The 12,910-nt window shown below is 34.4% G+C and overlaps 1 protein-coding gene across 7 annotated transcripts in view; it reads right to left on the bottom strand.

Moving 5' to 3' along the window:
• Positions 1–12,910, bottom strand: part of URI1 (URI1 prefoldin like chaperone) — a 56,950-nt gene that overhangs the window by 19,723 nt on the left and 24,317 nt on the right. For all 7 annotated transcript variants that reach the window (XM_037878218.2, XM_043526135.1, XM_043526132.1 and 4 more), the window contains one exon: positions 11,999–12,134. In XM_037878218.2, coding sequence (XP_037734146.1) covers positions 11,999–12,134 — 136 coding nt within the window. The remainder of the gene's footprint in view (positions 1–11,998; positions 12,135–12,910) is intronic.

Here is a 12,910-nt window from a genome sequence, read left to right as displayed (position 1 = left end):
AATCATTATGTAGCATTCTCTAGCTAATACAACCAAAACAAGAAAAAGGAAACCTAGAAAATAATAAAGCATTTAAAATTTTTAAATACAATATGAAAAGATGAAGAATTCAGTCTCATTTAAAACGCAAAAGGAAAATTGCTAACACTGGTGAGTCATAGTACAAGGGGACTCCTAACGCTTGCAGTTAACAACTGCACAAGTCAGTATGGAAAATTCTTAATAACAAACATAAATTAATCTAGTTTAATATGCAAACTAGATACTATAACTTGGTTTTGAATAGAGACTGGGTGTGGCTTGGTCATTACACATATTGTACCTATTTCCACATGTTAAGTATCCTCATACCTTCTTGTCAACTGTCTAAATGGGCCATCTTGATTATCACTACAAAAGTTTTTTTTCCTCCTGCTGATAATAGCTCATCTTAATTCATTAGCCTCTTACAGTTTGTATGGCAAATTCCACCTTCTCTGTGTATATATATATCTTCTTACTATATGTTCCATTCAATGCATCTGATGAAATGGGCTGTAGCCCACGAAAGCTTATGCTCTAATAAATTTGTTAGTCTCGAAGGTGCCACAAGTACTCCTGGTTTTTTTGCTGATATTCAAAGACCTCCATGAGATTGCCCATATCTACCTAAGAGATAATCTTTCCTTCTGTGACCATGACCTCATACAGCAACTACATTCTACTGAAGTAATGAGGGAGGCTTTTCAACATGGAAGACATAACTTTCATGACACCATGGAACTCTTCCCTCATCAATCTACCCAAAACCTTTATCCATCTATTCAAAATACATCAGTTAAAATAATCTCTTTTTCACTATGTCATCCCCGTCTTCTAGTCCTTCAGTGTCTCACTGTGGTTTCCACATAAAATTCAGATTCTTCTTCTTCTCTTTTTGGGTGTTTTAACCGGATCCACCCAGATCTTATCCCTCTACATCAGTGATATTCAGACCTCCGTGGTTCAGGAGCCAAATTAGCCATCAACATTACCCAAAAGAGCCATGGTAGTGTGAATTAATTGTTTCATTTAGTATAGTACTATATATTCATAGTTAAACAGTGACAGGGGAAATATTTAGTTTATATATTATATAATATATTATTCTCACAGCAAAATGACTGACCAAATATTATTATTTTATTAACTATAATTGGTAAATAAAATAGTAAAAGCATCCTGACTGGTTAATAACTTAGATAGGTTAATAATTAAATCACACAGTGTTTTAATATAGTATGCTGCAAATAGCCGCAGGAGACACATTAAAGAGACACTTGCAACTTGTGAGCCTCAGACTGAGTATCACTGCTCTACATTTTCTGCTCCTTACCTCACTCCCCCACCTTCCATTCTGCTAACTCTTCTAGTTTTGTTTCTTCCTTTGTCTCCTCCTCAAACTCTTGCCCTTGGGTCTCTTTTCATGCTGCTCTAACACCTAAAATGATAAATCCATCTATCCTTTGGTGTGCTAAGCACATTCACTTCTCTTCCTCAAATTCATACTCAAAATCTACTTCTTTTGCCTTCCTTTCCACTGGTGACTTCTATGCCTACGATTTTTACACTTCCTTTCTTGCTCGGCTTCAATCTCTATTTCAAAATATCAGAAAAAATAAAAAAATTTCACAGTATCTTCACTCACATTTTATTCATTTAATCTCTTCTCATTCCTCTCTTTGTATTTTCCTTTGTTGGCTATCTTTAGTATTCTATTGTACATTTCTCTAGTTCAGAGACCGATCCTGCAAAGAGTTATAATTGTGCATATAGTTTCTCTCATACTGATTCTTGATGAAGGCATGCAACTGTAACTTCTTAAGGAGTGGGGTATTATTATGACAATTCTTTGGAGTAAGGGACATGCCTCTCAATCACTACAGCACCATGCAAAATTATGATGCTGTATAAATTCATATTAATAATCATACAATGTTTACAAAATGAACCAGTCATAACTTACAGAGACAAAGAGTTGGATGTTGAGCTTTCAAAATAAAAATTACTTTGTCCCTTTCCTGAGAGTTGCTAAGCATTCCAAACAAGATAAAATCTTGTTTTCCCTAGGCTTTCATGACTCTTTCCTCTTTGGCTCTCCTCCTACCTCTCTAATCACTCCTTCAGCATGCTCTTCAGAGGATCCTGCTCATCTCCCAACTTTCTGTGGGGCTTCAGCAGGGCTCTCTCTTTGGTCCCCTTCTCTTCTCCCACTATACCCAGAAACAAGGTGATCTCATATCCCAAACAAATTCAATTATCTCTATGCTGAAGAATCAGAGACCTACCTCTCTACTCCAGACCTGTCCACTTCTTTCCAAACTAAAATCTCAGCCTCTCTCTGAAATCTTCATGCGGTTGTCTAGCCGTCAGGTCAAGTTCAACATGGCTAAAACAGAGCTCACAATATTTCCCTCCAACCCCTGCCCGATACCACCTTCTTTCTCAATGATTGTGGACGACACCACCACCCTCTGCCTGTCACTCAGATCCTGGATGTCATCTTTGACTCAAATCTCTCTCTGGGTCTTCACATACAGGCTACTTCTAAATCTTGCAGATTCTTTCTGCATAACATCACTAAGATATGGGCTTTCATATCCATCCACACAGCTAACACTCTTCTCCAGGGTTTCTCATCATATCACTTTTCAATTTCTGCAACATCCTTTTACTGGTCTTGATAAACGTAATCTTGCCCTGCTCATATCCATTCAGAATACTGCTGAAAAGACAGTATTGCTAGCTCATTGCTTTGACTATATACTCCCTCCTTCCCCCGTCTGAATCACTCCACTGGATCCCCCTTCTTTACTGCATCAAACATAATAAGCTGCTTAGCTTCACTTTCAAGGCACTTTAAGGTCTACCCCACCATATCTGTAATCTCTCATTCACTATCATAGTGTTGACATGCACTTAGAGTTGGCCTATGACAACAGTCTCCAACACTCGTGTTACATTTTCAAATAAGCCTCTTCATGATCTCTACCCTGCTGCCCCACACACTTGGGAGAAACTCCCTGTAAACATCTGCAAAGCTACATCATTATCTTCCTTCAAACTCTCCTCTGCCATGATGCCTACAAAAAGCTTGACTAGGGTTATGTTGTTGGTTTGCTGACACTACTGCCTACCATACTGGCCAATACAGTCTCACTGATTTTTCATATTCTCCCATCTGTCTGAATTCAACTGTTGTCTCTTGTCTTATACTTAGACAGTAAGCCGTTTGGGTGCAGATATCTTTTTGTTCTACGTTTATACAGTGCCTAGTACAATGGGGTCATGTTCCTGGTCCTGGACTATGGCTTCTAGGCACTATAATAATACAAAAAATAAACAATCATAATAAATGGGTCAGCACAGGAGAAACTGTGACCACCAACTGGGACAAATTATATAGGAGATGGGAAAACTGGGGCACAATGACTACCAACATTATTAGACTATCTAACTTCATAAAAAATTCACTTATATGCCCACTTTGCTTGAAATTTAACAACATACCATATTAAAAAGTTCTCAGAAAATATAACTATTTACATTACACAGTTTATAAAGGGTACACTATATTAGTCTTGCAAAAGATACTCAAGGAAAACTTTACATGTTGTTCTTTCAAAATCATATCTATAGCATCAATGTCAAACTAGGAAATATTTTTACATATATATTTCAAACATATTGGTCTTTTAAAATAAATAAAAACCGAATGGATACATATTTTAATTATCTTAGTCAAACCAATCAACTCTTTTGGTCCTCCTCTGATAACTGATCCACATTTGTTCTTTCTACAGCACACATCTGGCTGAAGTATTATTTCCAAAAAATATCCTAAGTCTAGTTGAAAGCAACTCCTTCAAGAGTTTCATGTTCCTCAATGACAGACACTGCAACAATCACCTCTCGCATCCATTACTTTAGCTCATTAGTTTATTCCTATCACACATTCTGTAGCAAAGTCCAAAACAAAGAAAGTGGGCACTAGCTTCTGCACAAAATGTTTCCATCTGTGCTTTCAGTTCCTGAAGGTAGTCCCAATATGCATACACTTCTAGTTTGAGACCAATTTTCTTCAGGCTTTTATTTTACATTCATAGTAAATGTGATGCTCAACTGTCTCCTAAACATCACTAGTTTTCAGTCACTGTCTCCTCAACTACATATTGTTCAACATATTGATCTAGATTATCTTTTTTTCTTGAAAGCCATGTTTCAATTTTACTTTCTGTGGCCACACTAGTGTGCAACAGTTTGGTCTGTTATGTAATAATACTCAGCACTTATGTAGTGCTTTACATTTTAAAATGCTGTACAAGCATTCACTAATCCACACAATACCCCTGTGAGCTAGATAAGTATTTCTTTTTCCTATTTTACAGATCTTAAGTGATCTGCCCTAGGCCACACATAAATCAGCAGGACAGCTGGGATTATAAAGCAGTTCCTAGCTCCCCATCCTGTGGTCAGTCTACTGGACCATACTGATTCCTATTATAGATAGAAGATACAGATCTTCCATTACCCAAAGGAAAGGCCCTTCTTATGTTTGAGTTTGTTAGTTACAAAGCCTCAGTCTCATGGCACAATGGTGGGTGCATGTAACCCTGGAGCAGAGCACAGGATTTTGTGCCTTAGACTTGGCCTTATACATTTTAAAAGTCTTTGTTACAGGCCAAGATGTATTTGAATTTTTAAATCCCCCAGATATAAAAAGAAACAATCCATTTAAAGAGTTGTAACTCCTTATTAAATGAGCATCAACAGAATACATGTCCTTAAAGTGAGGCTTCATAGCCTTCTCCTCCCCCTGCTCTGTGGTTTAAGCTCCTCTGTGGTTTAAAGAAGGATTGAACTAGAAGTTGTCCAACTTTGTCACATTCAATCATTTTAGGGAAGGCTGATGTGGCTTTCAGGTGAACTCTAATATTCTTTGCATGTCTTTGTTAAACAATTCAGAAAAGGTAATTTAGCATTATAGACAAGGTGGAATTTCTAAGGCTGGTTTCTAGAATTGAGAAAAGGACAAAAAAGTTGCTACAATCAAAAAACATTATTTGTAGTTTTTTTCTGTGAATATTTACAGAAACCAATGGCTAACTGGTTCTCAGCCTTTAGCCATCATAATATCAGTTTGAAGGGACTTTTTGAGGACAAATTCCTTGGCTGCCCTAGCTTATTGTTAGGCTTGGCAGAATTTGATTTGTATTTGTTTATAATTTTGATGGATAAAATCAATGTTTGTTTTAAAGCTTTTTTTTCCTATTTGATTGATTTAAATTTTCACAGCTGCACAAAATTAAGGTCGGAGTCAGGCAATAATTCTTTAATAATAGTAGATGCTGAGATTCAAAAAGCTAAAGCTTTATAAGCATTAAAAACACAAATTGTCAACATCACGTGAAAATATACAAAAATAAAACTCATACGTTTTCAAGCAGGATTTTTCTTATTTTATCTTTCTGTAATTTTTTTCATTGGTTTGTTTATAGTGAAATCAACATTTACTAATAAAAATCTAATCCTTCCAAGCCTACTATTATAGTACGAAGTGCCATTTTAAAGACACTTCCTCTGTTTAATCTTACCAACTCTGATTTAAGGGGAGAAAAATTATAATTTAGCAGAAGAATTCATTTTATCATGTTGAAATAAAGCCCTCTGAAGACAGTTTTTACAAGACACGACAACATACTAATGCCAAACCGGCATGAATTCTCATCTGTGCATTTTGGTTTCAATGGGTTAATTAAATTGGCTGGATATAAATTGTAATTATCTCTGTTCGATGTTAACATCCTAAGAGTGTTGTCTATAAGGATTTGGAGAACCAGAAACATTATTCTGGTTACTACTGGATTCTGTCTGTTACTTTGGAATTTAAATGGCTGTGGGAGATAAGAACAGTGAGAACAGGTTGATCTACTTTGAAAGGTTAAATTATGTGAAACAGGACAGAACAGAAATGGATTGGAGCTATATCAACTGGTCTGCCTTCCTTTTTTCATGTTAATCTCTTGGTGGTCTTTGTGAACACACAAAACCCTTCTACAAATAGATTTAGGTACATTTGCTTAATGCTGAAGGAAAATTTAAGAAAGTCAGCCACGAGTCTCCTCTTGAGACATTGGTTTGGATGTGTAACCACAGTGTATAACTTCCTGTACAACTTATATTTAGTGGTTAGATCCCTTCATCATATATAATTAATGTGACTTACTCCATGAACAAATAATATATCATGTCATACATTTAACCAGTGCACACATATAACATATACAATAAATACATGCTAACATTACTGAGGAACGTACACAATAAATATACGCTAACGTTACTGAGGCTGGAGTTAAGGGTTTGGTTTTTCTGCAAGAGTGTATTCTACTTCTTAATAGGTTGGAGATGGAAGAGAGTGCAGAGAACAGTTAATGTGATGAGTGGGTGTTAAAGCAAAAAAAGGTTCCTTTAATTTGTTACTTCCTTGCTTTTAAAGATTTGTGTGGGTGGATTTGGCACTTAAGAAACCTTATCTAGTTTATAACTAAAATTAAAACTGGTATTAATTCAACAGACTATTATTGGTCACTGAGATCAAATGAGATATGTAGCTTTGCAAAACTATCTACAGAACTAGATGCTTTTCAAAACTCTCCTCTATACAACCAAACGTTTTTTAGGGTTGTATTGTTTCAAGCTTCAAAGAGAACAAAGATTCCTTTTGGTATATTTGGGTTTAAACCCTTTATTTGCTTGGTAAATTTCCTCTTTATCTGAGCAATTACAATAAATCTTTAAGATTTGCCTCTTAGGCCCATCTACTTGTGTAACAGCATCCATACTTGGGAGATGCACCAATTTAACTATATTGATTTCTAAACAAATAGGGTCAAATTGGTACAAAAACTGTGTGTAGACAACTCCTTAGACAACATCCTCACTGATATTTGGAAAGTCTGAACTTATCAAGCACTGACTGGAAAGAACTTTTCCTCCTTGCTCTTTTCCTCTTTACATTGGTTAAAATGCTTAGGCCATGGTCCTATGAGAAACTAAATGCCTCCTGGGAGTTGCTGAGCAATTTTAGGGCCCTTAAGAGCTCACAGAATCAGTTCCTTATATAACAAGGATAAATGAGGAAGTGATAGGGGTCATCAAATAAACAGGTGAAATATTTTTTTTAAAAAGCATCAGCTAAAAAATGTTCAATACTATGGTAACAGAATATTCTGTAATTCTGCAATACACAGGGAGATCTAAACAGACAGACAGACACAGATGCACAAACCAACAGTTAAAAGTAAAACATCAATATTGTTATGCTAATAAAGAAAAACAAGGGACACTTCTTCCATAACATTATCTACCTTCTCATGCTCCCTTCCCAAAAAAATGGTGGACAAGTAAACGTCAACTGTTTTGTTTTAACCAATATACTTTCACATACCCCAGTTGAAATGATAAAGGTGTTGATCCTCAAGATCCTACTTATTCTTATACAGAAAATGAAAGCTTTTATTTTATTTATTTATCGTAGGCAATATTTTTCTCTCTTAACACTGATAATGAACAAATTCAGCCTTTTCTCTTATCTGCCTGGTTTTATCTTATTATAAACAATGATTTTTGAAAAACACTGTATAATTCTGCAATCTAAGACATCGGTCAATTTTGATTGACACAAATATTTGTATTAAAGGTTACATACTGCAATTTACAATTGGGTAGTATCACAATACTGTATGTTAATGTAATCAGTATTTTCATTTCATGAATTCATTTGCAGCATCACACTGCAAGGGTATTCTTACATACACTGGAAGTACAATTACTAAGCAGTTCAAGAGTTCTTTAAGTAGAATTTTATTTTTTATTCTACAGATTTGAACACAATAAACCATTCCTAGGTTGTTGGTTTTTTGGGGGGTTGTGGGGTTTTTTCTGGAGGGGGTGATGCTTGTGGTTTAATTTCCTACCTTTTAAAGTATTCAGACGCTTGGAATATCAAACAAACATACTGAATTACTCCACAAATATTTACACGAAAAACTATTTAATTTCTTTCTATAGTAACTATCACAGGGACTATTGTAATGAAAATTTCCCCATTTTAAGAAATTAATGCGATTACTGATATTGGGAGGAAATTAATTTATACCATCACAAACACGTAAAGGGTATAATCCCATATTCACAAAAAGGAATCTTTATTCCCTCTTTGAATTCTGAAACAATACAGACATGCCTTGAGGAGAACAGAAATATTATGAAGTACCTAAAGCAAGATAATTGTAAGAAAAAAAACGACTATTGCATTATTGTTGTGCTAAACTGTGACATACTTAAAAAGCTAATTTCTTTTATTATAATGGAATTTGGAATATGTGTATCTTTAATCTACTTCACTTTTTTCTTCTCATTTATATATACATGAGCAAGTGTGTAAGGTAGTTACCATTACCTGTATTTCTAGATTTTATACACTACTATATTTCATTACATTTTAATTTAAAAAATAATTTTAAAATATACTTGTCTATTCTACAAACTTTACTAGATCTAGTTTTGACTTTTACAGAGTTCTGTAACTACCTGAGCATCTAGGTATGTCGTATAATTGTATAGTAAATGAAAGACTTATTGCAATCCACATAAATGCTACACAGGAAGACATGATCAATATTTTATGAAAAGAGTAACATTTGACAACAGCAATTATCCTGTGTTATACCAATTGAAATCTGTTTCAACCAATCAGACTACTGAATAGCTCAAGGTCTAACTCAAAAGTTAAAAAACAACAAAAGTTTATGCACTGAAATTAGTATTTTTCTAAAGTGATCTCAGTTAAAACCATTTAATTTAAAACTCAATAGCAGTCATCCTTTAATCAACCATTTACATTAAATAAATTTCAACTGATAAATTATTCTGTTGTACCTGGGCATTTCTCTGTTTAAGAGAGACAAAAGATGAGCCTGCAACATTTTTACCAACAATCCCTTTTAAAGAACTAGTTTAAAGGCTATTAGTAAAGAGAAAAATGAATGATTTAATATATAAGTAATTGTTATAACTTACAAACAGTAAAAAATCCTACTTTTACCCATAATATTAATGACCTTGACACTATTCTGCTGGTATAATTTGATATATCTGGCATCATCTTTTTATAATGCTAATGTGGGAACATAACTCGTATTGTCAAAAATTCTATTTATCTTTTAATTTAAAAATACCTAATACTACAAAAAAATCCTAGTGTTTGGAAATATGAGTATGAGACTGTCAATTACATAAAGTATAAGTCCTAGAAGAAAAGAATCATCAATAGAAATCCTCACATTTTAATCACAAGAGATTTTAGCTTGAATCTCTCCTATACTTTTGTCCATTTGACCTTAATTCTAACTCAGCAAAGCACTGAAAGCATGTGCTAGCCTTAAGCACATGCTTTGTTCAATTGGGACTTTACTGCTACTGTCCATCATTTCTGAGACAGCAAGAGTTTGATCCCTTGAAACAGTTTTTCCTCTTTTCCCATAGGGATGGACCTAGTCCTGATAAATGTGTTCAAAACAAAAAAAGGGGTATTGGAATCCAACAATGATGCACCAATATAATGATAATGCCAATATTTATCACTCTGTAAATTATGAAGCCACTTTTATAACATACAAAAATCCCATTGAAATCAATGAGACCTAGCCTATTAAAACAACTGCACTGCAATATGTAAAGTATGTTTTACAAAATCTTTTATGAAGTAACACTATTTCATGTTTATAAGTGTCACCAGTGGTTAATTCACATTTTATACCAATGGCCTGCAATTATTTTATGTATCTAAGATAGCTTTTCTACTTTTAAAAAAAGGTAAAACAGGGAAATTATTTACAATTCTATTCTTAGTTGCCTCATCTTACTAGAAAATGGTTGAAGGAATTTCATAACTCTGTGTTTCCATGTGTTTTTCATAGGTGATTATATCAACTGAAAATAATTCCTATTTTTGTATATCATGTATGTTAATAAGGTTCTTATACAGAAACTGTACTTAGTATTTGAAATGAAAATTTTTAGTTAATATCAGTGTTTTGGAGCCTCCCACTGGCAACCATCATATGGACAAAAAGTGATATCTGAGACATTGTCAGAATGGAGGCCTTATATCTAGATATCCTTCACTATTCTGCTTCAAAAGAACTTAAAACTTCTGAGTTCATATTCTAATGCAATTTAAAAGATCAGAAAAAAAAAATCCCACATCTACTAGTGCATATGTTCTGGCAGAGTACTTGGTGTTATCAGACATCTACTATGCAAAGGTCAAGTGAGTTTCACTGAGTTTAGTAGTGACAACACTGGTACGATATAACAAAAAAGGAAAATGAATCTCAAATCTAGCAGAAGTCACATTAAGTAACATAGGTTATGGTGAATAAGAAGGAAGTTTTCACTGATATGTGGCAACTGTTGCTAAGTGATCCCCAGGGAACAGGATAAAGAAATAAAACAGGTGAAATACAAATTACCTTTTTTGTTAAAACTCTTCATAAAGAAATTTTTTTAAAGAAGATAAATTTATTTTCCTATATGCATGCCTACTCTTTATAAACATAAAATAAATCACACAAAGAGGGGAGCCTCTGAGGTTTTGCACTACAGGCAGCAACATAGATAACTAACCAGGGTAAAGTGGTAATGAAAAGAAATTTAGATACAAGGCAGATTACAAAATTTTTAGAATTAAAACTGATATAAAATATAACTCAAATGCTAATCTGAAAAATATATTAGTATTTCATAGCTAAAAAGTGCCACTTTTTTCCTTTTTTGACGTCTAAACTGATATTTCAGGCTCATATTATAACACAGCAAATTAAACTAAAGCTAAATTGTGGTGTGAAGAACATTTGCTGGTGGTCCAGAAAGTTGGCTGATCACATAGCTGGCTGTCCCCCTTTCCAAGCGCTTCTAAAGGCACATAGAGTGTGCCTTTAAAGCAAGGAGTCCGGTGATAAGTAAAACTAGCTGGAAACAATGAACTGCAAATCAGCTGCCTTACTAGGGCTGCTGCTACATAAAAGGAGGAAAGACACAAGAGCATACAGTGGTACTTGATCGGCCTGCCCCCAATGGAAGTGAAGTGTCCCCAGGAGAATGGAGCAAAAGGAACTGAGCAGCATGTCCAGAGAAGGAAAACAGAAGAAAACCACGTGCCAGGGAAGAACATGCAGAGGGAGACAACCAGCGCACATGGGAGGGACAGATTAAATGAAGAGCAAAAGTAGTGTGTGATTCACTTTTTTCAAAAAGAATAAAGCATTTAGCATATTAAAGTTAAAAGAAATAAATATTTTCTTATTACTACTATTTCATGTAAGCAATTGCTGCAATTTACAGGGAGGATATGTAAAAGCGAGCTGAAAAAGAGGTGGTCAGCATGATCACAAATGGAAAACGTGGTGTCCGAGAGACTGTCTATAGACACAGTCCTCACTATGAAAGTCTGTGAACACTTGATTTTAACAGAATTGGTTTGTTTTTACACGTTTAACTTTATACCTGAACAACCTTTGATTGATCATCTTCTTGTATTGGCTTACTAATGTGAACACCAACAACTGGATTTTGGTAAAATTATTTATTTTAGAGTGCCTAAAGTTTTGATAAGGGCTTAAAAAAAACAAAAAAACCCACCACATTTCCCACTCTTACCTGACATCTTATGGAACTGTGCTGCGCAGATAATTACTTCCAAACCAGATTTTCATAAGTCAGTTCATCAAACCAAATACTGTAGTCTGCAAAAGCTACTTAAACTTTTTTTTAAATCATACTACCAGACCTATAAATCTTTAAAAGAAATGCAATGTCAAAGGATACTTAAAAATTGTGTCCTCCAGTTTTATATATTGTTAATATGGAGCTAATAATTTTGACTCAAATAATAATTGTTTATAAATATACATACGTTTTTTCCTGTGCTCAACCAGGCCAATGGCCTGCTTAGCTGAGCATTTGGAAAACCAGTTGTCCCCAAGCAGAACAGTGACCTCATTGGTATGGACAAGTTTTCCTGGCATGAAGGCAAGGGGACCAAAAGGTACCTGTCAAAGTCAGAAAGCAAACAGCTAAAAACCACTATTAAAAATTAAATTAGATGGTCATTAATGAGCACTTCACCGAACAAATAAACTAACATTCAACCATGGTTAGAAGGACTCAAAACTCTATAGCACTGCTATTTAATCACAAACACAAACACAGGACAAACATTCAAACTACCCGACCTGAATCCCAACCACAGTTTGAATTTAATATTGTGCCAAACAGAACAGGTTAATATTTAACCAGAAAACCCTTCTGAGGCATAAAACTTAAGTACTAAGGGATGCTGACAGGAAAACAAAAAACATTATACTATATTGCTACTTAGGTTTTTAAAATAAAAATATTATATCTCATTTATATGATTGGAAACTATTATACATAAAATAAGTGTTTTCACTTCCCAGTTAAGTACAACATTGCTCAGATTTATAACAAAAATGTTATTTAAAGGAAGTCAACTCAAATATCAATTGTTTTATTTAGTTGTGTTACTACCACCTATTTAGAAACCCCAATTTTTCCCCAAATCAAATTTGCTTGTCTCCAGCCTAAAATTTTTGCTACCTGCCAATACTCCTGTAGAGTGGGAATGTTTGTTTACTAATCCACACACTTCCTGTTCTCATTAACCAACATGAGGGTAACATCATCCTCATGCAATGTTCTGGAAGCCATATATGTCTTCCTCCAATAACTCATAGGAACAGGAAGCAATAAATGATTTAAAATCTGAGTACTGGCAATGGGAGTAAATAATTAGTGGTAAATACAT

Source organism: Chelonia mydas, chromosome 12, assembly GCF_015237465.2.
Source record: "Chelonia mydas isolate rCheMyd1 chromosome 12, rCheMyd1.pri.v2, whole genome shotgun sequence".
In the NCBI taxonomy this organism is placed as follows: domain Eukaryota; kingdom Metazoa; phylum Chordata; order Testudines; family Cheloniidae; genus Chelonia; species Chelonia mydas.
Note: the sequence above shows the minus strand (reverse complement) of the source record. Positions and strands in the feature narration are given on the sequence as shown.